Source organism: Cuculus canorus, chromosome 2, assembly GCF_017976375.1.
Source record: "Cuculus canorus isolate bCucCan1 chromosome 2, bCucCan1.pri, whole genome shotgun sequence".
NCBI classification, from domain to species: domain Eukaryota; kingdom Metazoa; phylum Chordata; class Aves; order Cuculiformes; family Cuculidae; genus Cuculus; species Cuculus canorus.
Genome location: NC_071402.1, coordinates 13,586,041 through 13,613,051, shown reverse-complemented (window position 1 = coordinate 13,613,051; position 27,011 = coordinate 13,586,041). Strand labels below are relative to the sequence as shown.

The 27,011-nt window shown below is 41.5% G+C and overlaps 1 protein-coding gene across 2 annotated transcripts in view; it reads left to right on the top strand.

The window, feature by feature from the left end:
- Positions 1-27,011, top strand: part of FER1L6 (fer-1 like family member 6) — an 89,384-nt gene that overhangs the window by 13,347 nt on the left and 49,026 nt on the right. For both annotated transcript variants that reach the window (XM_054060680.1, XM_054060681.1), the window contains exons 2-11: positions 9,421-9,503; positions 12,605-12,731; positions 13,150-13,204; positions 13,300-13,431; positions 14,151-14,213; positions 18,618-18,696; positions 20,378-20,534; positions 21,679-21,865; positions 23,900-24,092; positions 25,118-25,467. In XM_054060680.1, the coding sequence (XP_053916655.1) occupies positions 9,421-9,503; positions 12,605-12,731; positions 13,150-13,204; positions 13,300-13,431; positions 14,151-14,213; positions 18,618-18,696; positions 20,378-20,534; positions 21,679-21,865; positions 23,900-24,092; positions 25,118-25,467 (1,426 nt within the window). The remainder of the gene's footprint in view (positions 1-9,420; positions 9,504-12,604; positions 12,732-13,149; positions 13,205-13,299; positions 13,432-14,150; positions 14,214-18,617; positions 18,697-20,377; positions 20,535-21,678; positions 21,866-23,899; positions 24,093-25,117; positions 25,468-27,011) is intronic.

The following is a 27,011-nucleotide window of genomic DNA, read 5'->3' as shown; positions in this document are numbered from 1 at the left end:
GAGGGCCTGTTCACAACATAAAAAGTAGTGACTGGAACAAAATCAGTGAGATGGAGCCCTCAGCAGTGGCACGTCAAGCCCACAGGTATGTCTAATACCCTATCCTCACGGAACTAACTCCAGGTTTGAGTTAAATTCAGCAATTATATTTAAAGACTTCTTGAAGGAAAATAAAATAAACAAGTCCTTTAACGCTTGTTTAACAGCTCCCGGCAGATGTGATTATTATTGGTGGTATTTATCTATTCCATACTGTTTTACTTTCTTTAATCAAGGGAAGCCTTTGAGACCAGCAGGTGATAGCTCAGGCTCCCTGTTGTGGGAGGAAAGGACTTTAAGATTTGCAGGGACGAGAGAAAAGAACTCCCTATGTGTAATAAATGCATTTTCATTTTGTAGTCATATGTTGGCATTTAGTAGATCTGCTACCCAGCACTTGTGCATTGATGTAAGAAAAGCCATTGAATATGATCACTAAGTTGCGCCTGTTCAGGATGTGACCTCTTTGCTGTCAAGTCTTATAATGTATAATGATGTTAAATGTGTCAATACAAAGTCATTGCTTTTCTGCAGAAGGGACAGGATTTGAAAGAACTAAGGCTCTATATTCCTGCGCCAGTGTTTGCTGAGTCCTGTGCTGGGTTGCTGCTGTTTCTGAAACCTTCTCAGAGCTTTGGAGTTCAAGATCATTTCTGTCAGAACTGCACACAATTCAGAAACTGAAATTGTGGGTTGTTCAGAGTCTGCTTGCATATACCTGGTATTTCTTCTTCAAGATCATCTTTCAGTTGTTCTGCATATAGCAGCATCTGGGGAAATTATATTTGTTTTAATTAGAATGCTAAAACCATGCAAGCAACTGGATCAAACCATAAGGCCTCCCTCACTGCAGTTTCTGCCTCCCAAGAGGGGCCAAGAGTGGATACTTGGGAAAACAGTCTGTGAAACAGGTATGAGCAAGTGATCCTGCCCATAGAAGGTTCTTGCAGTTAGGATGTTTATGAACTGGATGGATATTGAACCCTCCGGCTATAAACTTCATACACTTACCCGAAATCTTTTTGAATTCTTTGGCCTCAACAACCTTCCTTGCAAGGTTTTTTATGATTTATGTGTCTTACTGTAAACACTTCTGCTCATTTGTTTTAAACTTCTTGCCTGATAATATCATTGAGTGTTCCTGTTTTGTGGTCTGGAGACTGAAACTAAGAAACTCCTCTATTAATCTCTTGAAGTCGCTTGTTATTTTTTATCTCACATCCGAACACCACTTCGGCTCAGTTAGACAATACAGTAAATCCAGGTACCTCTAAAGAACATGGTGATCACGAGGCGGTGCTAGTTGGAAATGAACTCGCCTTCCTGTTCAAGTGTGTTCCAAGAACTGATTATATTTTTCACGATCGACATTTATGCTGGATTAGGTATAATTCTGGCAAAAGCTTGTGTTGCATGATTTGATCATTCTGACAGAAATGTCATAACCTATATCTGACTCAAAGGTAGCGTGACTGCCAGGTGACCCAGACATGCACAGATCTGGTATTTATGTTCAGGGAACCACCAGAACATGAGAAATACACTGTGAGGTCAGATCCAGTATTCATCTGTCTTCAGCAGTGGCAAAAGGAGGTAGTACTCACAGAGAGTACGTAAGCCTGGCCACTTTCTGTGATTCATTCTGGCCAGCATTCAGGACAGTTTTTGGCATGAGTGTTTATGTTTCTGATCCTTCTAGTATTTTCAGACCTCTTTTCATCAAGTGCATCCTTATTCTAGCGTTGTGGGCTTTGCTGGGTAACAAGCACCTTATTCACCAGCTTAAATTTATAAACTTTGATCCTTTTCCCACTTAGTCATCCCTTCTCCAAATGAAGAGCTTCAGCTGCTTCAGTCTCTCATAACGTGGCTTTTCCCACCCTTTTTCTATGCCTCCTCTAAGTCCATTGTTTTTCTTGATACGTGGAGACCAAAGCTACACGCAGTGTCTAAGATGTCCACCTGAATTATTCTGTGATGCTATCTTTGATCTTATGTGGGCTCACCAATGTTTTAGAGGCAAAATGACACTCACAGCCTTCTTCCTGATGCCTTTCCTGATGATATTCAGCATTGTGTTGTTTTTTTCTCCAATGCTGCACACTGAGCTGCTGACTTCAGAGACCACCAGTGATGACTTCAGGACTGTCTCCTGGACTCTGATTGCCAGTTCTGACTTCAGCACTTCTTAGGCATGCTTGATTTTTACCTCCCTGCACCACCACAGACTATCATCTCTTTTCCAGACTGAATAAACTCTGACAGGAACCATTAGCCTCCTCTGATCACATCACTGTTTTCTGCACATTGATGAGTTTTCTGCTCTTTTCAAGAGGAGTCAATTAGAGCAGCTAGCAGTAGCCAAAAAATGCAGTAATTTAGTGGCATAAGATGTTACCATATCAGAACTTTACTGCATTCATACACCTCCTAATGGGTGGTTTCAGTTTTTGACTGCTGCAGTGCAATAAACTTAACTTTTACAGAGAATTATCCCCAAAGACAGAATCATTTCCTCCCTGAATTGTAGCAGGTAATTTAGAGTCTATTATTGAAAACACAGGGTTAGTGTATAACTGACATTGACCATTAAGTTGCCACCTTGCAATTCTGTTTTCTTATTGCTGATGAGATATTAATAGAATGCCGTCGTGTCACAGAATTGTGAAAAACCCCAAGCTTCAGAACCGATACCTGTGTGTGTGTCACAGCTGGCTTTTACACAGCAGCTTGTCGTACAGGATTGTGTATTCACGTTATTGAGGAGCTGAAGCTTTTCCTTTGCAAATCCTTGGACCTGTCAAAACAGAGGAGCCAGTGGGAAATCAGGAAAAAAAGAAGAAAGTTAAGACAGCTAGTGAGAGCTCCAGGCCGTGAAAGAACCATAGAATAATAGATCTTGGGATAAAAGGAGTCTCATTTCTGAGTCAGGATAAAGTATCTTTACAATATATTGTATGAAGCAACCCTCCACTGGCAAAGGAGATAAATTAAATGAATAAACAGGCAAAACTTTCCCTTAACTTATGTAATCCTGAGAAAATGAATACATAATTTTCCATTCATTAAAGTGTTTTTTGCTTTCCCTATGTTCCAGTACATGGAAATTATTTTATTCAGTCCTCTTTCACAATTAAAAGTAATGCAAAAAATTTCTTCCCTGGGACTACATTTATTATCACAGATGACATACTAGCATAATAAAAAATGCTTCTGAATTAACCCATCATGTTTGCATTACAGTTGTAGATTGATTAGGCTTTTCATTTTGAACACCATCTTTGCATTGTAATTATGTTTTACTCTTCGAAATGAATGGTTTAAATTATGAGATAATTTACTTTTCCATTCAATTTCCTTGACTAGAACATATTGTGGAAGTGATAAAATGAGTCACATTTCTTTCTTAGGTTTTTGCATTTAAAAAGGTAAGAGAAAACATTTTTGTAATGTGGAGAAATAGGTTTGTTCCTTGTGTTTATTTGATGAAAATCAGAATCTCATGTGGAATTAATCACTCGCCTAGTGCAATACTGTTGGATCTACGGTAGAATTCTTTGGAAAATGAAGCTGTGTTGAAAGAGGAAGAATTTTAAGGAACTGCAAAATATCACAAATGATCTTATAAAATGCAAACAACAAAATGGAAAGACACCGACCCACCTAACAAATTTTACATTTATCTTTAAGAAGGCTGAAGGCTGTTTTTCCTCTTTCTTCTACCTGAAGTTTTTCTCAGACAAGGCAGTCACATTGCCCATAGCTTTACAGTCCTTAGGCACTGGTGCTGGCTTAGATCTGAGCTGCACGAATCTTTGATCATTCCCAAACTAAATCATTGTGATGGTGCTAAAAAGTTTATTGAGATTGCTTCTTCCAGGGAGGGAGGGACCTGGGGGAAGAAGCGGGGCAGCTGCTTCAAAAAAGATTTTCTTCTGCCAGCAGCACACTGACAGCTCATTCACCCTATCCCCATGAGGACTTCTGTATTGTCTCGGGAGCTGTACCAGATGTAAAACAGGGTTTGTTTCTGTGTCTGTGTTCCATGGCTCAGGTTGGTCTTTTGACCTTTATAACAAATGGAGAAGTGAGTGATTTCTGCCATCCTGCAGTAAATATCTAGAGTGAGTCAAATAGCCTGCATCTTAGAATTGCCTGTTTGTCTGTGGATGATGTGTGACCATTCCCACAGCAAGAATCTGTTCTCCTCACACATCAATTGTCTGAGCACACAGACTTTTGAAAGAATTTTGCTGAAAGAAGAAACTAAGTTTAAACAATGTGGAAAAACTCCAAGGAGATTCAGTATTTACTAAGGTCACTTGTACTCTCTTGCTGACAGATGGGTTTTTTTTGCCAGATTTTCTTTAAATTAGACTCCAAATTGCAATTATTGGATATCTGAGAGAACATTATGCAGTACAAGAAGTGATCATGAAGCCTCCATGATGACGGGAGAGTTTAAATGAAAACTAAAGGTCATGTAAGGATTTTTTAGAAAGCTAACAAAGCTGGAAAGCTGGAAGCTGCCATGGACAAATCTTGATGAAAGTAGAATACAGTTTGTGAGACTTTTTCAAAAAGTATGACAATTAATTCACAGACTCAGTGGACCTGTGGCACCAAGAACTGGAAGTAAAACCTTGTATTTAGGGATTTCTGATGTAAATCCCACATGGTCTGAGTACAATCAAATGCTGTGGTATGGTTGGTGTCCCACATTTATTTACTATTTATAACAGGGAAACCTCAATGGATCACACTCATAAACTAGAACCCATATTGTCACCGTACCTATGTATAAGAGAAAAGGTTGTCCTTAGTCCCAGTTCTTTTTCCAGTCCCCATGGAGTCAGTCCTCTTTGAACTAAGCAATTGATTTTTAGTTGCTTCTAATAGGGGCATTTACAGTGGGAAACCTCCAAGGTAATCATCTCAGTAGCCTATAGGAATTTTTCCTCCACCTTCTCTTTGGACGTGAATTTGTTTCATTGTATCTTACCTTTGTTTGTTGGATCCACGAAGGAACAAGATTCTCATCTGTGTTTGTGCAACTTTTAGCATATGGGGGCAAAATCTTCAGTGACATTTGTCAGTAGCACAATACTGACAACCTTCAACCTCACCATGGGTCCAAGAGGGATAAAAGACTTTTTCTGCACCCCAAGACTCTTTTGATTTCCCAGGTTCTTGCAGTGCAATGTTTGTGCCTTGCTGACAGCCAGGAGGTCCTGGGGAGAACATGGGAGACACTTCCTTAAGATATCTTTGGGGTCCTTCTGGAGGTGGCACACGCAGTTTAAGGCCTGGCTTGGGGATAACAGACAGATGTGAGTAACTGGGGGTAAAATCAAATCTAGTAAAACTGCATGGAAGCCGGAAAGTTTATTTTCTTGGCAATGTTTTCCTGTGAATATTTTCACAAGTCTGGGGAGAGAGGAAGGAGTAGTTTTCCAGTTTTGGCAGCTGAATTTATGTCTCAAAGCTGCAGTGAAAAGAAACATTCTTTGCGGAAATGTGAAGAAAACTTACTTTTTTTTTTCCTTTCAAAGAGAACAAGCTTTCTATCACCAACAAGAGCAGCCACAGAACACTCTTTAGAAGCCTAAATGATTTTATTAAGCATCGTGGGTGTTACCCCTGTGCACAATATTTGGGGCACATACACTGTTGCTGGATGACGAGCAGTTTACTTACCGAAGCGATGGAGCCTCTCTGTTGTGAGGGATTGATACCTTCAATTCCCTGAACACTTCCTTCACTTAGCATAGACCTTTAAAGAGAAGATTCTCTCTACCATATCCCACGTATAATGAACACTGCCCTGCCATCATGGAAAACAGCCCCGCGCTCTTCTTGTTTCCCATAGCTGAGTCTTGCAAGCGGCTTGTGCTTGCTGCCTCTCTGGTGCTTTTGAGGGACATTTCTCTGCATGGCTACAGCCGCCTTTGGCTGAGGAAACCAGTGGGGCTGGGAGAGCAGGAAAGCTCAGGTGCAGCCTAATGCCTCTCTGTGCTTGAACTTCTGGCAGACTAAAAAACTGAGACTGAAATCTGGTTTACTTCAAATATAAATCTTGCTGTTGGCACCTATGGACTTATCTCCAGCTTGGCTATTTCTCTTTCTTTTACTCCATGTCACCTTCTGTCATTCTGTCTTTAAAGAACTTTGGTATTATGCAAAAATAAAATCACAGAAGGTGTCCCGGTTTCCATAGCAAGTTTTATTAATTGCTATTGCCTCCAGCTGCCCTCTGACTCCTGCTCTACTTGAGCCATTTTTTATCTTGGTACTATATTTCTGGTCATACTGACCAGATTTTGGCATTGTTTGGCACATGGAAGTTATGCATTTTCTGTGATTGTGCCCAGCATTACTGAGATTCCTCTTGGGCCTGACCAGTAAACTTAATTTGCTTGCTCTGAATACAACTTTTAAATGTTATCAGCTTCCCTTTCCCATTTGCCGTAACTTTTTCTCCCTAGCTAAATGTACCTCAAGTTTGCAGATGATTTTGAATGTTTGAGCACTGATTGCTATCAGGTTTGCTCAGCTTACAGGTGCCTGTTTGATGGGGCTAGGAGGGCTGTGCGCTTCCTGAGGGAAGCTTTTATTCCTACAGAGATATAGGCAAACAAGTCCTCTGATTATACGAGGCAAAAACACATACTGAATATTTATCACTGCATGATTGTGGCCAACAGAGAACTGGAAAAATGTTGCCATTATACTAAATCCTTTGTGTTTCCTCTCCCACCACCTGGTTTGTTTGTCATTAGAGTTAATAGCATGACATTCTTGAGCAGCATAAGTTATTTCTCTGTCTGAAATATGGGGCACATTTGTTTCCTTGGGAAAACTGTATTAGGAAATCAAGCCCACTGAGAGTTCCTCCTGAACCAATGTGAACAGTAATTGGGAAAATAGTACAGAGCAATATACTAATACAAGTGAAGTTCTAGGTGACTGAAATCTGTAATTGCTCACAAATCTGTGGGGGATTTAGTGAATGTTTCAGCTCTCAAAATGAGGTGTAAAGAAATATATTTTCAAACTATAAAACCATGTAATTTCAACATTTCAAAATGAAATGTTTCACATATGCTGGAATGTTTTTCTTGACATTTCAATTTGAAAAGGACCAAATCGCCTGCAAACAGAACTAGATATTTCACAACTACAGAGTATGAGATCTGAACAAAGAGATAAATTCTGCAGCAATGGGATTTACATTTTCACCATTGAAAAAAGCCAAGTGAATTGTTTGCAATGACTTTGGATTTCTGAGTATGTCAGATTGGTCTGATTCATTCAAAATGACAAGTCCACGGTCTTTTATTTAATGAAAAAACACCTCTCAATCTCTGATTGTTTCTTCTGATTTCTTTCCCCAATTTTTCTTTTTTGTTTTAGTTCAGGCAGTCAAAGCCAAGTGTCTATTATCACTCACTCTTATTTGAAGCACTCTCCAGCTTACCATTAAGGAAGAACTTCTCTGTGTGTTTCCTGTGTTATTGTGACTGTTTCACCAGATCTTGATTGACAGCAAGAAAAGACATGTGCTGACTCTAAGGGTTGTTATTAAACACTAGTTCAAGCCTCTAGAAACCAGGAAAAATTAAACGGCACACTCCAGTGCTCAGAGATTTGATTTCCATTCTCTAACCCCTTTTCGAATGACATGGCTTAAAAACACACACTTTGTAAAAAGAAGAAAATATAAGGAAAACATGAAGATAAGCAAAAACCAGCCAGTCCTTTCCCAAAGTGTAAAGATAGTTCTGTTAAATTCCCTGTTTCAATCTCTCAGTAAGGCAATTGCAAGACAGGTGGAAGCCAGTTGTTTCCACTACCTTCTCAAAAACCTTGCGCTGAAAGAGGCTTTTTGCACAGTTTTAACTCAGTATATGGGATTTCTGTTCCACACTGCTGAAAATAGGATGCCATGCTGAGCCCCGCTTAGAGTTAAGGGGGACAAGTCCCATCTCCCATGGCTTTCCTCTCTGCAGTATCAGCTTCTGCCTCAGCTCTAGAGTATGAAGTTGGAGTAGTTGGTCAGAAGTGAATTTGAGACTCTTCATGTTATTAGCCTTGTAGTCATACACTGTTCTGTGCTTGCAAAATACCAGAACAGCATCAGTGTCCTATTCCAGAACCGGTGCTCCCAGACCTCAACACAGGGCAAACAGGATGAAGTTCACTAACAATAAAGAAGGAGGTTCTGGTGGCTATGGAGGGAAAAAGGAGACTCTTCGTTGAGAGGAAAATATTGTAGGACATTAGTGAAGATATTTCCTTTCACCCTCCCTCTTTAAAACCAACTCTACGGAACATGACTACTCTTTCTCTTTGTACTCTCTACTCACTGAAGAGCTGAAGGACCAACAGAAGAGTAAAATAGGCAAATGTCAATGAGCATAGGCTCTGAACAGCCAGCCTAGGCCTGCACAGTTGTTGGGAGAGGAGCTGTATATTAGCTTGCCAGCTGTGTTGACTGTTGCCTCAGGGCCATGGGAACTTTTGCGATCAGTTTCCCAAGAATCTGGACCGCACCGTGGGTCCTTGCTCGATGTTTTGACGTGCTTTATCTGTGATGGCTAGGACTGACATGAAAGCAAGGAATAAGGAAGCCCTAACGGGGCTAAGGAGCCAATTTAGCCAGGCTTGATCTGAGGAATGACCTCACTGAACTTTAACTAGGTTAGTTAGTTTTAAGCTAGATCAATTCCCTAATCCAATATAGGAAGAAGGGGGAGGCAGAAAACCCCCATGAAATGGTAGCTGGAGTTGATGCTGGGCTGAAGTATCTCTGTAACACAGCTTGAGGAGAAAACCTTGTCTAGTCTTGTTCATATTTTTTTTTTTTGCTGGATGGGAGTGAGAACTGACTAAATAAAAGGCAAAAGCCATTGTGGTATATTTGCCAGTGATACAGGGGGTGTCCACACCAAGGAAGTTTACACAAATGCTTCCACATTTGTCTCAATTCACTGAAAAACTCCTTTTGATATAGAACCTGTAATTTGTGATTAGCTTTTAAGTTTAGTGTTGTCACAGGCATAAGGATCACATGTAAATCAGTAGATTGGAAGATTGGATTGTCTTTCTTTGCCTTTCACTGTCTTGGTGTGAAAAAAGCTCTTCATTCTTCTCTAAGTATGTTTGCCTGTACACAGCTGATTTTTTAAAATAAACAAAATTAGATGAAGCATAAAACCAGAGCTTTCTCTTGTTTGCTTCCAGTAAAAGCCAAATCAGAATACAATGATCTTGCTTGGAAATCAAAACTACATCTTACAGCTCATCGAGTTAAATTAGAGTCCACCACAGAAAAGGGCTTGAAGATAGTGCACTGATTGCTTTTCTTTATTTTTTTTTCAGAAAGAAACTGTTTGCTGGCATGAAACTGAAGAAGAAGAAGAAAGGCGAGAAAGGGTTGACTATTGCAAACAAAGATGCACTGTGTAAGGCCCTGTAAATCAATATTATAACTAGGAAGAGCAAGTGGTGGATTATATTGTATGTAATTTCATGCGAACTCATTTGAATTGTGTGTTAGGGCTTAGTGTTGATAAAATGGGCAGTAAACTCCTTATCACTCTCAAGTAAACAGAGACCTCATTGTTTTTGCATCAATTGTTTCATTAAGTCCATCTTCAGAGTCTGTGAGTTCAGATTGCTGTGTCTGGTAAATTAAACCAAAAAATGTCAGCTTGACTCTTACCATAGAGAGGTGGCACATCTTTGAAAGTTTTTTTCTACCATAGAGATATTATAGGTGTGTGATTGCTCCAGAAGATATACAAGATCCTCTAGAAGATCTTCTTCCAGAAATCATAAGAATACAACCTGGATAGTCTTTGATGGCTGGATAGGCTGGCTCGTTAAAGCTAGAAGTTTTACTTAGCAGCAAGTCTCCTCTTAAATGTATAACAGTTCTTTTATTTTATTTTATTTTTTATTTCTCTTAATTATTTTTTAGAATTTTTAGATTTTTTTACAGATGTGGGTACATCCATAAGTCATGCAGAGCCTCCTATTTGTTTCCTTTAACACACCACTGGTTTCCAAGCTAAGGATGTTTCCCTGTACACCCTACCACTGCAAGTTTTCTTCTGTGGCCACAATCCTCCCATTCACTAAAACCTCTAGTTCAACCACAACAAAGTCTCTGTAGTTTTATTTTGCAGTCTCATGCCTGAAATGTATGGAATTTTTAAAACATGGACTACTATGTGCTTACTGCAGTCATTGAATTACAGTGTTGTAATGAACCAGCCATGTGTGTCTTGACTTACTGTTGGGCAGAAACAGGAATATGTATTTTGTGTCATAAGTGACTAACCTGATCACCTTCTATGACAAAGTGACTCAAAGACTGGATGGGGGAAAGGCTGTGGATGCAGTCTTCTTGGACTTCAGTAAAGCCTTTGACACAGTTTCTTACAGCACTCTGCTTCAGAAACTGTCTGCCTCTGGCCTGGACAGGCGCACACTCTCCTGGGTTATAAACTGGTTGGATGGTCAGGCCCAGAGAGTGGTGGTAAATGGAGTTAACTCCAGCTGGAGGCCAGTTACAAGTGGGGTTCCTCAGGGCTCGGTACTGGGTCCAGCTCTGTTCAATGTCTTTATCAATGACCTGCATGAAGGCATTGAGTGCACCCTTAGCAAGTTTGCAGATGACACTAAGCTGGGTGAAAGAGTGGATCTGCTGGAGGATAGGGAGGCTCTGCAAAGGGACCTGAACAGGCTGGACTGCTGGGCTGAAAGCAGTGGCATGAGGTTTAAGAAGGCCGAATGCCGGGTCCTGCACTTGCGGCACAACAACCCTATGCAGTGTTACAGACTAGGAGAAGTCTGGCTAGAAAGCTGCCTAGAGGAGAAGGACCTGGGAGTGTTGGTTGACAGCCAACTGAACGTGAGCCAGCAGTGTGCCCAGGTGGCCATCTTGGCTTGTATCAGAAACGGCATGACCAGCAGGTCCAGGGAGGTTATTCTCCCTTTGTACTCAGCATTGGTGAGACCGCACCTTGAGTACTGTGTTCAGTTCTGGCCCCTCACCACAAGAAGGATGTTGAGGCTCTGGAGAGTGTCCAGAGAAGAGCAACAAAGCTGGTGAGGGGGCTGGAGAACAAGTCTTATGAGGAGCAGCTGAGAGAGCTGGGGTTGTTTAGCCTGCAAGAGGCTGAGGGGAGACCTTATTGCCCTCTACAGCTACCTGAAAGGAGATTGTGGAGAGGAGTGAGCTGGCCTTTTCTCCCAAGTGACAGGGGAAAGGACAAGGGGGAATTACCTCAAGCTCTGCCAGGGGAGGTTCAGGCTTGACATCAGGAAACAATTTTTCACGGAAAGGGTCATTGGGCACTGGAACAGGCTGCCCAGGGAGGTTGTTGAGTCACCTTCCCTGGAGGCGTTTAAGGGATGGGTGGACAAGGTCCTGAGGGGTTTGGTTTAGGGAGTGTTAGGAATGGTTGGACACGATGACCCAGTGGGTCCCTTCCAACCTTGTCATTCTGTGATTCTATGATTCTATAAGCATTATTCACCTAAAGGCCATAACTTTTAAAAAGATTCTGCTCTGGTCCTTACAGCAAGGTGTTCAGGCTTTTGGAGCAGAGAAAACTAAAGACTATTAAACTTTTTATTAATTGCAGCCATGCTGGAATATATGTATCTTATGCTCCATGAAATACACCATGCTCTACAAGATACACTGTACTGTAGCTTTATTCAGTCTTCCATGTGAGCATTCAAATCTCTCTTTCAAATGAGTGTGTTTGAATCATCGGATAGGTCGGGGTCCTTATGCTGCATCTGCATCTATTTCAATATTGTCTTTGTTGCTGAAGAGGCTGAACTAGCAAAGATGCAGCAATTACTAGTTCTCTCTTGATTGTGATTTGGGCTTACGAGATCTATCTGGGATGTGTGCAGTGGGGGAACATCATTTACCGAATCATTTTAATTTTGCTGGGGAATAATTCCTATTGGTCAGTTATGAACAACGTATATATGGTAGTTAAGAGGAAAAAAGGACAGTCCTTCAGATATTAAGATCTCAGGAAAATGAAGCCGTAAGATGAGAATGCTAGTGGAGACACCTTCATGGAACTGACTCATGCCTGGCTGCCTTGCAACACAAGAAAAATCTGTGTCTTTCTGTACCTGTCTAATGGTTTGCCTTGGAGCAGAGGCTGGTGGAAGCCAGCTGAAAAAGGAATAATGAGACTTGATAAGAGCTATCCAAGTGAGTTTTCCGGTACAGTAGATGGTCTTTTTCTACCATTACCAGTTTCTAAACACCATTCAAACAACCATACCTCTGCAAAGAGACAAGAGATGCACTACAGCCACAATTTGTAGCGTATATGATTTTGCACCAGAGGGGAGCTGCTGCTGTAATTGATGCTGCTCAATACAAACCACTACTATATTTCTATTTGTGATACCCAGATAAATAAAATATTCAGTCCATGCTGATGTATTCACTGCTCTGCTCCAAGTTAGCTTTTTGCTAGTAGAATCCAGAGGTGGGTTTTACCTTCTTGATTATTTGCTTCATCAGGTGATCATGATGAAAGTGCAAATCTCCACCATGACACTCTTGGAAGACAAGAAGAGGGAGAGGGAGACCTAATGAACAATGATGCACTGTCCAATGTTTTTGGATCCTTAAGCCCAAAGAGGAAAAGGTACCCCTTGGCATACCCTGCCTAATATCCCCCAGAAACACTTTTTCCATCCTTCTCAGGAATGGCATTGTCCTAGGACAATACATCTGCTGACAGAATACCCCTTTGCTGACAATGGTGATCCCTTCACTCCTGCTCTCCCACATGATGGAATGGGATGTACTTTTCAGCAGAATATTATCAGCTCAAGACAGATTGTCACCAGATCCTATTGAGTGCAGAGAGAGATTGAAATTGATGCTGAGAGTGCCTCAACTGCGCTGCTAATGAAAATGAGCCAAAGGAGACAGCAATCTCTATAGCCAAGATCTTATGTAGTAAACAATGCTTGCTTAGTGACAAGAAGCTTTTCCAACACGTGTCCAAGTACTAGCTCTTGCTTAGAGATGCCTAATGACCTGCTCTGTCATTTAAATAGGGCAAAGCTGGTGACTAGAATTCATGAAGAGGAGATGAAATCTCAGAACTACCAGGTAAGCAGGGAGTTATGGCCATATGTGCCTGTGAAAATCCCCAGGCAGGCTGGACCTGGGCACAGGACTGTATGTGGTGTCCTTGTGTCCCACAGATTGCCATCACCATCATCGAGGCCAGGCAGCTGGTTGGTGAGAACATTGACCCCGTGGTGATCATTGAGATAGGAGATGAGAAGAAGCAAACAACAGTCAAGGAAGGCACAAATGCCCCTTTCTACAATGAGGTAGGTGCTTTCTCTTGAGGAAGGCACTTTCTTCAGTGGCTCTGAGTAGCCTCCACCACTTGGTAGCTTAAATAGGAATGAACTACATTTGTAGCACCTGCATGCCTGACCGGGAGGTATATTCAGGAGCTGTTTGAGTTTCAGACTTGTCTAATCACCAGCAATGGCTCCTGTGGATTTAGCTGTATTTGCTCTTTCTCATCTCAAGCTCTGCCCATCATGTTCCCTGCCCCCCCCCCCCCCCCCCCCCCCCCATCCTGCCCTACTACCAGTGCCTCTGCATTTTTTTAGATGATTCATTTGGGACCTTTGTCTAATCTGCCCTCCAACCTCTTCTTTCTAACATTTCACTGTTTCAGCCTTTCCTTGACCTGTGTTTGTTCCAGACCAAAACCACTCCCCAAACTAACCGGTCCTTTGGGTTTCCTTGTGCATCCCGTGCCTTTTGACAATACCCTCTGATGTGGAGTGAGGGCCACGGGCATTAGTGAAGGGCAGTGCTGTGCAGCCATGCAAGGAGAGGAGTATAAAACAGGTCTGTGCCATGGCAGATGTGAACCAGGAAAGTGGGGTTTTTGTGTCCCACTGCCGCCTCCCCAGTACCCCCACTGTCTCACCAGGGACCTATGTGGTAACACAAAAAGCTAAACCATGCTGCTGACAGCACTGGCTACTGGCACAAAGATGATTCTGATCTCCTGTCCCTTTTTTTCCCACAGTACTTTGTGTTTGATTTCATCGGACCGCAGGTGTTCCTGTTTGACAAAATAATCAACATCTCTGTAAGTACCCAGGAAAGCTTAGTGCAGTAAGTAAAGATGATTGTTACTTGTGTCACTACGGCTCTAAACAATTCTTCTTAATGTAATTAAAAATAATTTTAAGTACCAAGGGTGCTATAAATCAGCATGAATTATAGGAAAGAGAAAGGATAGAGGAGAGGAAAAGATGAAAAGGCAGCTGGCAAGGATTTTAAGGAACATAATCCTAAAGGAAGATTAAGTGTGCATTTTCAGGAATACTCATAGCTTGGCGATATGCAAGGTAGAATGAGAAAATTCAGCTTAGTTAACTCTTGTCAGTATTGTCTTCATCCCTTTAATTTTCAAGCTGCCAATTATTTCAAGTGACTGAGTTGAAATTTCTGGATTATCTCAGTTCCTCAGATACAATTGTTTCTAACTAAACTATTCAGGTACCTTATCCTCAGCAGTGGCTCTCGGGCTGTCTGGGAGTATCAGTGCCTGGTTGTTTTTAGCATGGGAGTGGGCTCCAGGTGTTCAGTGCTGCTTCCAAGTCCTGGTGAAGCTATATGACATCTCAGAACAGATCTAGTGGAAGTAATACACGCTCTTGGAGTTGAGGCATTAGATAATGATTTACAGTTTGGAAGGCCAAGTCTATAGAGCCATGATAATTATCTCACCTGAGCCTCATCACCACATATAACAACGCTGCCAAAGGATTAAGAAAGATCTCATGAAACTCTGGACAGTGCTGTATAGGAATTACTAAGAAATATCATAAGTTGTGCTCTTCATGAGCTGTTTTTTAGCGTTTCTACTGCCAAATGTACCATCACTTGGCCAGATAAATGAGCAGTTATTTGCTGCCCTGGGAAAGGCTCTTTTTCCCTGAAGTACTTTGTCCATTTCAAAAAGTACTCTAGGAAGGCGTTTGTGCTGGTTGTACTTGACAGAATCAGGCAGTGGTCAGAAGTTATAGGAAACATCTGTGCAACACTTCTTAGAGAGATGTTCACTGTGCTCCTACTTTGCTCAGCTGCTAATGAAGTGTTTTTTCCCAGCTAGTACATAAGAAATGTTCATTTACACCTGGCCAGCTGGACAACTAGGTTTACGGTGCTGGTAGTAAATTGACAGTCTGTATTCTAAACTCCAGTTCAAATCCAGCATGTCATGTGCACAGCTGAAATAAGTGAAATTCATACGTACACAGGGTGTCTGCAGACCTGACCTCCACTTATCCCTGAGTACAGAGTTTAGTACAGGCCATCTTTTGCATGGAAGTAGTTATCAACTCACTGTTGTGCATTATATCATAGTGTATGACCCCTATATGCTTCTGCCATAGTTAGTATCAGCGTAGCACTGAGGCATCAACTCTTCTAAGTTACTGCTGCTTGGGGATGTATAGTTATTTTTCTCCAAGATATGATCAGTCTTTCCAATATCTCTTTCATTTGATAAGGATTCTAAATATCCAGCAGTGGAGAGTAGCGTGCCAGCTTTCTGAGTGTGTTGGGGGAGTGTGTCACCATTACCTATCGTAAATCTGCATAGTTTCGTCAGGATGAGTAAACTTATTTGACAGTTGCTAAAGGTGCAACACTAAGAAGTTAAAGGTCTTCTAGATAAAAAAAGACTTAAAAAAAACCCCAAAACCAATAAGCAAAAAAAAAGCCAGACAGACCCAGTGCATTGCTCTTGTATGATACTGAAAACAGAGGGTCATTACCTTGGAATATAGTTTTAGAAAACGTAATACATCGGGGAAACAGAAACAAATAGAAGAATAGGAGTGCTGTGAGTGAAGGAAACACTGGGGAATGGGAAGTTTCATAGCACTTGCTTAGCATGAATCTCACTTAAAGAGAAAGAAAGATTGGCAGCCCCCATTACCAGCAATCATTCATGCCCTGAAATTGCTTAATCTGTGAAAAAAACCCTCATCTGCATATAGAAGCTCAAGGAAGACAAAAAAGATCAGTGCCATTGTCTATCAGTTCAGCAGTTTGTCTAGCTGTATTCAAACCTTGCATTTGAGGGGGAAATGAGATTTACGATTTCTCGGCACCTGTAAAAATAGATTTTTTTTCTTCATTAATATCTTCCAGTGGATTGATGCTTTCATGCTAAACCTATATCTTCAGTACTCAAATATTGCCCAGCTTAACACTATTCATTCTTGTCCTCATTCAGAAAATCTGAAGAAATTTATTCAGTCATATATAGAATTAATCAAGTGTGGAAAGACAGAAACCTTTAATGGTATTATGTAGATAGTATACACCCTCTCAGAGAAGACAAAGTATTTTCTATAAGCTTCATGCTCATCTGCTATGTTACATTAGAAAAAATATGCTTGACCAAAAGTACCGGGAAACATGCAGAGCATTTAACAGAAGCAGTGGGTTATTTCCTCACCAGTTAATAGCACCATGTGTACTACAGGGAGTGGAAACCCCTGTAATTTTAGTGAGAACAGGGTATGTTTACCCAAGGGCTTCACAGTTAACACAGCAAATGTCCTCAAGGATGGAGAAGTGAGGTTTACACATCTAATGCTCTCTGAACGTGCTGATGTGCCATGGAGAGAAAACACAAAGAACAATGAGACACTTCGGACTCAACACACATACCTCCTCTTGTTTCTGGATCTTAAAGAAACTCTTACTTTTTTTTTTCTTTTGGCTACAGAAAGGCTACAGCCTTCTTCCTCCTTCAATCCACCCCATGTTGGATCAGTTGATTTGGGCAAAGCTCCTATTTCCATATAGTTTCTCTAAAGCTGTAATTTTTCCTGGCTTCAAGAAGAAACCCACCAGTTCTCATGGATTCATCAACACCCCCATGTACGCTAGTCCAGCCTCATAGAAGAAAGGGTCTAGTGCTACAATTGGACCTTGCAGCATCAGGGCTTGAGTAAAAGCAGCAGCAGTGCATGGAACATTGGGTTCACGCTGTCTCCTCTCCCACATTAAGGCTGCTTAATCCATAAGCTTTAATAGTAGAGTAAAATAAAACTACTCCTTTGTCCACTCTTGATTTTTCATCCCTAGAAACTCCTTCCATGTTGAAGTGAGGAATTACTATGGACGACTGAGTGATTCCTAAATCACAGGGGCACAGTGGCCCCAGGCCTTTAGTGAGGATGGGCATTATCTTCATAGAATCACAGAATGGTTTGCGTTGGAAGGGACCTTAAAGATTATTTAGTTCCAACCCAATTTCCATGTTGCAACAAGCAATTTCCTGAATTCTTCGGTAGATCTTAATGAAGGTGTCAGTGATCTTTACTCTGGAATATGTTTCTCCTGGTCTTAAAGAAAGATGCATAAAAAGAAGTCACAGAACAGATCCAATGCAAAATCACAGAAGCCTTTTACCCCTGTCTAGGATGTGTAGGTCCAAACCCAGGGTATGGTGTCTTCCAGATTCCTAAAGCGATCACAGAGGCTTGGTTGTTTAGCTGCAACATTTAGATGTAGCTTCTGTGGCCTTGAATTCCAGAGGCTTAGTTTTACTTTGCAGTTTGGGCAAGGTCTTCCAGAAAATTCAGCCTCTTTTCAGAAACTTTTCCACAACCAAGGTGTGGGTTTCAACTTTTTGAGCTATTCTGAAACCAGGTGAGAAATACATTTTTTGAAAAATGCAGTTGTAGAGCCAGTCTTTCCTTATGTTAGACTATGTTGCTAACGTCTGCCCTGTCTGAAAAGTGAAGCATTTGCCTGTGTTTGAAATCCAGACACAGAGGTACATGGATTCAGGAATTATGACCCAAAAATGTATTATTTAAATAAAATCAGTTTAAATTAAATTAAATTAATTACTTGTCAGGAAGCATAAGGAGATAGGCTAAATGGGACCTGCTAAACATCTTACTTACATTTACCTCACTTCTCTGATTTTATTAATATTGTGGGCGGTAAATGAGAGTCGAGCCTCTTGGTTTATGTGCACATTGAAATGTTGCAATTTAATGCTTTAATTATTTCTCCTCTGGGTGTACTCAGTTCTTATGGCAATTCAGCTATTGCACAGAAAGTGTTATTATTTTTGCAGCTTAGTGTGAAACTAGTTATGCCTCACGTGTTTATATTCATTATGATTTATTTAAAACTTCCAAGATAAGTAATACAACTACATATGCTCTGAAGACACATCTATCCAATTCCTGCTTTATTTAATCCTGGTACTTGGGATGAACTTGGGTGATTCCACTTGGATGCAAGGTTAGTGGTTTCTAAATTGGCACAAGATTGGATGAAGAACAGATTTCAAATGCTTGCTGTATCTGCAGCTATGTACCCTGAGTTTTGGGTGGTACTGGATGTTACTACTTATTCCCTCTGAACCAAGTTCGATCTTTGTTTGGATTGCTCTTATTTCATCCTGACAGGGAATAGAGATAGTGACATTCTTTAACTTACATTTTTCTAACAGGTTATGCACAATAAACTGATTGGCAGTGTGCTGATAGGTTCCTTTAAAGTAGATCTGGGGACAGTGTATGGTCAGCCAGGTAAGTGGTGCATTTTCTGCCCTTTTTGTCTGTGAGATGAGACATGAAGCAGGGAAGGAGAGGAGAGGGAGGTGTGCTGCTTTTTCACTTAGATTGTTGTGGTTTATGCCAAGGGATAAACTTAACAAGGTCTTTGGAAGAGTTATTTTCCTGTTTGGATATCAGAGCACCAGCCAAATTTTTTAATAAAGTTCAGCACTGAAGGCACCTTGACAATCTGCCCATTGGTAGGAAGCACTTATAAGGATGGCTTTTCTTTAGGGGATCGGAGCGGGCAGATGAACACTCTACGAAACCCAACTCCACTTGTTCATTGCAGAGCATCCACCCCTGGAAACATTCAAGGTCAGGCTGGATGGGACTCTGAGCAGCCTGATCTAGTTGAAGTTGTCCCTGCTCTTTGCAGGAAAGGGTAGCCTAGTTGACATTTAGAGGTCCCTTCCAACTCAAACTGTTCTATAGTCTTATGATTCTATTCAAATCTCTGCCACATGTGTTAGGGTAGAAGGGGTGGGTGGAGGAAAAGCAGGATGGAGTGTGGAAGGATCAGTGAGAAGAGCACAAGTTGAGAAGAGGAGCAGACCATAAAGGGACAGACAAGAAAGAGATGACAAAGTGGTGACCATTGGCCCACCTGACCTGCCATCTTCAGAGCTGTCCATTGCTTTCTGAAATCTGAATCTAAGAAAATACCACCTATCCTTATTTTTGCCCTGTTTTTACAACCATCCACAGAGCATGTATCTTTCTCTCTTCCATAGTTACTAAAGGACATGGTCTTTTCTCAGTCTTTGGGAATGTACATATTTAGGCAGCTTACTATAGATGTCACCCAGTTATGACAAAATTGTAGAGTCATTGAGGCCACCCTTTCTTCAGTCCGTAGAGAGAAATGGCCTGACTGAAGTGAAGAATCCATATCCATACTCAAAGACTGTGTTCGTCTCTGAATCCCCTGTATTTCCTGCGCATACTTTTACAGGATGGTGGTGTCTGAGAACCGAGCTCAAACTCATATCCCTGGTACATTCTGGTCTCTCCTTCCCACCCCTTTACACACCAAAGGTGGTGTGCAAGGAGTTAATGTAAGATTTTAGGATCTTGTTTGAGGAGGACTGCTCAAGAAGGGCTGCCTCAAGGACTGTGCATGACTTGTCTGCTTTCCCACTGGAAAGAAGGAGCTGAACCTGTTTCTGACTTCTCATTCCTTTCATGACTATCCATGCTCCATCCTTGCTTTCTCAGCTGGCTGTCAGTGTTACACCTGACCACAGCTCCCAGCAAAGGTTTTGCTGCCAGAGAGTTCTGAGATCTTCAGACATTTCTTATCAAAGAGTTGTGCTTACCTCTCATCAAAGAGTTGTGCTTACCTCATAAAATTCAGCTGCTCAAATTTCACCCAACCTTCCATGGGTCTTTACTCACCGATCTCAGTAACCATTGATGAAAATGAGCCTGTTCCTGATGAGTTCTAAATCAATAATTTGTTTGCATTTGTGGTCATATAACATTTTGGATCCTCTAGATGTGCCTGGTAAGCAAGTGTACTTCAGCATGATTCTCCTGAAAGCACAAATATTGTTGGCAGTGCCCCTTCTAGGAGGGGAGAGGAGAAATGTTTGCATTTTTTTGCTTAATGCATTGTTTGCATTTTGGATGCCTAAGTTTGTCCATCTTACAGGTCATCAGTTTTGTGACAAGTGGGCACTTCTCACAGACCCTGCTGACATTAGGACAGGAGCCAAGGGATACCTGAAGTGTGATATCAGTGTGACTGGGAAAGGTGATGCAATACAAGCTACACAGAAAACAGCTGATACTGAGGAGCAGATTGAAAAGTACTGTAATAGTTTCTCTTTCACCGCTTCCTTTTCAACTACTTCAAGAGTTCTCTGCCCTTCTTTCTGTACATTCCTTGCTAACTCGGGGTTAATAGCAGGACAGCATTGTACACCAGGCTGTTCTGATGTACTCAAAGAAAGTCTTTACGATCCTCTCAACTAAATTGAAGGGCACGTTAGGGTCACTTCTCTGCAGCTGGTAGAACTGACCATGTTCTGACTAAGTGCCAGATTATCCCTAACAGAATGTTTGTTGAACTGAAACCAGTTAAATATTTCCGAGAAGCAGTGAAGTAAGAATTAAAAATATAATTAAAAGCTATTCCTTCCTCTCTGTCAGATGTATGTGCATGGGTATTTTCCATATCCTTAGGTAAACTCAAGTGCATTAGCATTTTCCTTGTAAAATACAGAAATTCAAGGTGGTAAAGTAATGTTTCTGGTCAGTACCAACATACTGGACCAGTCCATGGAGACCCACCAAAATGATGGAGGGCTGGAGCAAATGGTCTACTGGGTGTGTGTGTGTGTGTGTGTGTGTGTGTGAGAGAGAGAGAGAGAAAGAGAGAGAGAGAGAGAGAGAGAGAGAGAGAGGCTTCTTAAGCCTTGAGAAGAAAGGTTTAAGAGGGATCTTACATACAGAGGGCAGAGACAGACTCTTTTCAGAGAATTAAAGTAGAAGGATGTGAGGCTTTGGATGCAGATTAGAAAAAGGGAATATCAGAACAGATAGAAGATTTTATCATGAAGGTGGTCCAACATAGCAGGGGCCCAGAAAAAATTCAGAGTCTCCATCTTTGTGGATATTCTGAATTTACTGGACAAGGTTCTGAGCAAACTGATTTAACTGAACCTACTTTGAGCAGGAGATTGGAGCAGATGACTTTCAGAGGTCACATCCAACTTATGCTTTCTGTGTTTTTGTGGTTCTACATCACATAGACAGTGTGCTTAGTAATTCTGTATCATTTTCTCATGGTAACAGGAAAATGGTTTTTTGTTAGATGCAGAAGTGAATTCATACACCTTTTTGTATCTTTGCAAGATGCAAGCGAACTTGAGATGACAATTATGTTGGAAAAAATGTCACTTTATTGCCTGAGTCTACAATTTTAAGGAAATGGCTTCTCTTTTCTTTCAGGAACCTTTTGATCCCCAAAGGCTTTCCATCTGAAAGACCATGGGCCAGGTTCTACGTAAGAATTTATAAAGCCGAAGGACTTCCAAAGATGAACTCTAGCATCATGGCCAATGTCACCAAAGCATTCATAGGTGACAGTAAGGACCTTGTGGATCCCTATGTGGTGGTTATGTTTGCAGGTCAAATGGTAATTGCTATCTCCTTGATCACAAATGTAGACTTTCTTTCCTATTAGCTGTGCTACAGACAGGCAATTATCACAGAATCACAGAATCACAAGGTTGGAAAGGACCCATTGGATCATCGAGTCCAACCGTTCCTAACACTCCCTAAACCATGTCCCTAAGCACTTCATCCACCTGTTCCTTAAACACCTCCAGGGAAGGCGACTCGACCACCTCCCTGGGCAGCCTGTTCCAGTACCCAATGACTCTTACTGTGAAGAATTTTTTTCTGATATCCAACCTGAACCTCCCCTGACGGAGCTTCAGGCCATTCCCTCTTGTCCTGTCCCCTGTCACTTGGGAGAAGAGGCCAGCTCCCTCCTCTCCACAACCTCCTTTCAGGTAGTTGTAGAGAGTAATAAGGTCTCCCCTCAGCCTCCTCTTCTCCAAGGCTAAACAACCCCAGCTCCCTCAGCTGCTCCTCGTAAGACTTGTTCTCCAGCCCCCTCACCAGCTTTGTTGCTCTTCTCTGGACACGCTCCAGAGCTCAACGTCCTTTAACTTATAGTTACATAAGTTAAGTAAAGCACATATTTCTTTAATCAGGAAGATTTTTTTTCAGTTCCTAAATTATACAAGAACAAAGTGATTAAATTATACAAGAACACTTAATGCTGGCAAATCAAATATCTGTCTCGCAGCAGTAGATAAGGCAGCAGGAGGGGAAAAAGAAGTCTGTAGATTTGTTACTAAAGCATCAAGTTACAAGACAGTGAATTATCTAATATTCTATCAGGTAACTCCTATGTTCTGGTCTCCCTTGAGTGAAAAAAGGAAGCAGGACTGAAATCAATAAAGATGGTTCAATGTGGATTTTAAGGCTATCTATTGACTTCTGAATTACTACACTGTAGTTCATGACTCTTGCAGCTTTTATGTGGATTGCAGAAGAAGCATTTGAGTAGACTCTGTCTAAGTGTTGCCTGGCTTCATTGCTCCCAGAGGTTCTTCAACATTAAACATGGTGCTAGCGAGAGCTGCTGAGAGGAGCCTTCTGACTTTGTTGGAAGAGGAGTTCGAGAGGCCTTGTTCCTCTAGGGTACACTCATGAAACACTATGCCAGGGACCTTGTCTTGATTATTAGTGAAAATAAGGAAAAAATCACACCGGAAACAATTTTAAGCCAGCAATGCTTGCTGTGTGCAAGGAAGCCTTAGGCAGAACTCCAGTTTCAGGCATGAAAATGAGGCCCTGGGTGCTGATTTCATATTTTGTTGTGAATCCAGATTGCAAGGTATTACATCTCAAACTAGCACGAGTTAAAACGGTCAAATGCATTCAGTTACTTCAGATTTAATAGAGGGCTGAAGAAGACATAAGAATGGCTCTCTTGTATGACTTTGCATGTTTCTGTGTAAAATATGGGTTTAGAGAAATTGCTGGTGGGTTTTCTGACTTGGTTCTCCTCACCAGATATGAAAGTAGAAGGCTTGACGCTGCCTGTTGCTGCATGGACTGTGGTACAGTCCTGCTGACTCCTTCAGGCTAGGAGAAATAACTCTATGTCCCTTGCACACAGGCATATGTCCAGAACATCAGCCACTCTGATCATATTTTATACTAGATAAATTGCTTCATTTAAGGTAAATTCCGTTGGTACACACAGCCTGGCAGCTGTAATGAATTTCATCTTTTATGAGCCAAACTGTGCTACATTACTGCCACCCAGGTATTTCAGAAGCCATTTGAAGATGTGCAGTTTGTAGCAGAAATGCCACAATCTGGCTTCACAGATATGTTTTGTGCATAAAGGTTTTGAAGAATTAGATCTTACTCCAGGCTCTGCTGTGTGCAGGTGAGAATTCTTCTGATCTTTTATTAGATATGAAAGGGAAAATAAACAAGCTAGTAGCAAAACTGAAGTACTTTCAAGATATGATATTTGTGCCTGAAAAATGACCAGAGAGATGTTGCTAAGTGCAATTTGTGCTATACTAATTGCCATGCTCCAGAGTCAGACCCCTCTGGGGTTAAATTTGTTGGACTTTAATTTCAGGGTCGGACAACAGTGCAGAAGAGCTGTGCAGATCCAGTATGGCATGAACAGATTATCTTCAAGGAAATGTTTCCTCCACTGTGCCGAAGAGTCAAAATCCAAGTCTGGGATGAAGGCAGCATGAATGATGTGGCCTTAGCCACCCACTTCATTGACTTGAAGAAAATATCAAATGAACAAGATGGTGACAAAGGTAAAGGGGAAGATGTCTGTTCCAGAATAGGCCTTTAAGGTAAAATCAACTTGCTTGGGATCTGGGCACTAGCTAATCCCATTTCAGGAATGCCCAGAGCTCATGTGAACAGCAATTTTTTTTTTTTTTTTTTTGTTCTGAGAGACAAATTTGCTTCATTTGAACTAATGTTATGTTGTGCTCGGTGCATGGAGGTCTGCCTTGTTTTGTATCCAGGGCTGCTACATAAACTTGGTACCTTCTTTGTAACTGTGGCAGTAGCCTGCTTTATTCTGTTAGGGATGACTGATTTAAATTTGTAGTTTATGCCAGTTTCTGTCTGGAAATCAAAGTACAGAGTGTGAATCATGGGCAGAGTAGGCTTGTGTTTTTGATCTAGTTGGCAAGAGCAAAATTTCTAGGTAGGGTTCAGCTACTGTGGACTAGCATGTTTGTCCTCACATATGTTAAGTTCACTATCTGGAGCCTTTTCATTGATGTTTGAGCCTACATGTATAGTCTTATTTAGGCTGTATGATTTAAGTGTAGAACATATTTAGTTATTACAGCTCAGCAAAGACACAGTAACTCCTTAAACTTGCCAATTCAAATGTGGATCCGAGTCCGTACTCAGAAAATAAAAGACGAATTATATAAGGTGCATAGGGGCACAGGCCTGGGAACAGTCTGGACAAGATGAGAAGGCCTCTGTTCATCTCCTACCATGTTCCAGCCATCAAGTCTGTGGGAACAACCATTTATTTTCAAGAGGTACAGTAGACCTCATGCCCCAGCACATGTGGTACAAATACCTTCTGAGGAAGAGCTTCATATTGGCAGAGACCCTGTTTGGATACTGACAGAGGCTCATTGGTGCCCAGGAATTGCCCAGCAAAACATTGCTCAGTATGGAGTGGTCTTCACCTGTGTGGAGATGGGTCCAAGACTGGCTTTTGGTGTGTGAGATGCAAGATTTCTGGGAGCATGCAGTGGGGAGAGCATGTTAACACCTAATGGAAATACCATAAAATGTGCTTTATCTCCAGGGTTTTTGCCTACCTTTGGGCCTGCTTGGATCAATCTTTATGGCTCACCCAGGAATCACAGCCTCATGGATGACCACCAGGAGCTTAATGAAGGTTTTGGAGAAGGAGTCTCCTTCAGGGGACGTCTCTTCATTGAGATTGCTGTGGAGATACTTTCAGGAGGAGCTCGCGAGTCAAAGTTTTCAAGTTTTATCAAGGATATAAAATTGCCATCTAAAGATAAAGATTTCAAAGCACTCAAAGGAAAAGACAAAACTGAGAAAGCAGGAGAGGATCGAAAATCAGTTTCTCCTTCAGATAAGATGAACTCAACTGAAGTGGAAGTTGAGCCATTCGATGTGCCTTCAGAGGTCAGTATGATATTAGGAGACTGATTGACATGTGAAATTGATTGGAATATGTTCATAAACCTCCAGAGATGTCACCAATGTGTGTATTTGGGTTCAGGCCATGTTTTTGTGTTCTCCCTACAACTTCTCCATTCCTTCACTGTCTTAGGACCTTCGCATAATGATCCAGAGCAAATGGAGCATTAATATAGACCCGTAACTCATAAAAAAAATTTCAAGTAGGGCTCAGTTTCCACAAAACTCAGTCTCCTGTCCTGTTGCTCCTTCTACACTAGCTGCATCTATGTGTTCCTTTTAGAAACTTATATGATGTAACTTGTACTAAATGTCAGAGAGCGGATGGGGGCGGATGGTAGTTATAAGTCTGTATTCCTACATTCGTTTGAAAAAAATGGTAGTGGTCAATTGAAGTCAGGAGGGAATCACTGATGCAGATCTTGTTCTAGTGCAGAGGGATACAGCTTAGCTTGTTTTACTCTCCCCATTTTTCTCTGTATTGTTAATGTCATTTTAGATGGCTCCTTTAGGAGAGGGGCTGCAAATTATGTGCTCAGCCTCAACTGGTGTGAACTGAGGTTTCTTTCCTAACTCCACCTGTTGTACTGGGTTACCTCATGGGAAGATCTGTGCTACAGTGAGGCCATATCTGGAGTACTGTGTCCAGCACTGGGCTCCCAAGCTCAAGAAAGAGTCCAGTGAGGGCCACAGACAAGATTAAGGGACAGGACTGTCTCTTTTATGAGGAAAGGCTGAGACCTGAATCTGTTTAGCCTGTAGGAGAAAAGACTGAAAGGGGATTTTATAAATGCTTATAAATATCTAAAGGGTGAGTGCTAAGAGGATGGGGCCAGATTATTTTCAGTGGTTCCCATAAACAGGACAAGGAGCATAAACTAGAGCATAGGAAGTTTCACCTGAACATACGGAAAAAAATTCTTTACTGTGAGGGTGACAGAGCACAGGAACAGGCTCCCCAGGGAGGCTGTGGAATGTTCTTTTCTGGAGATATTCAAAACCCACCTGGACTCATTCCTGTGCAACCTGATGTAAATAAACCTGCTTTATTAGTGGTGTTGGACTAGATGATCTCCAGAGGTCCCTTCCAACTCCTACCATTCTGTGATTCAGTGATTCTGAGACTCCCTCTCTACAATTGGACAGGAGAACTTGTGCTCTTCTGTGGCCTATGCTCCATCATTGCCAGCATGAGTGCTAGCTGGAGCAGGTCAAGGAGTGTTAGCAAAAAAACGATGTGGGTAATTGCAATCCAGTCATGTGATCCCATGCCCTGGTCTAGCTTCGTATACTCATGTAGCTGTAAATTGCCTCTGTCCCTTCATTCTTCTGTAAAGACTGTAGTGGAGGTGATATCGGAAGAATTTACTTCCATATAGATTTGCCTTTATATGGAAGAAATCCATTATTGTGAACAACTCAAACACTACGGTTTTAGGTGCCAGCTAAATACTCCAGGTAGAGGAACAAACCCTTCTGTAACACAATAAATATTAATAGTAGTAATAAAAATTTATTTCTGTGCCTCA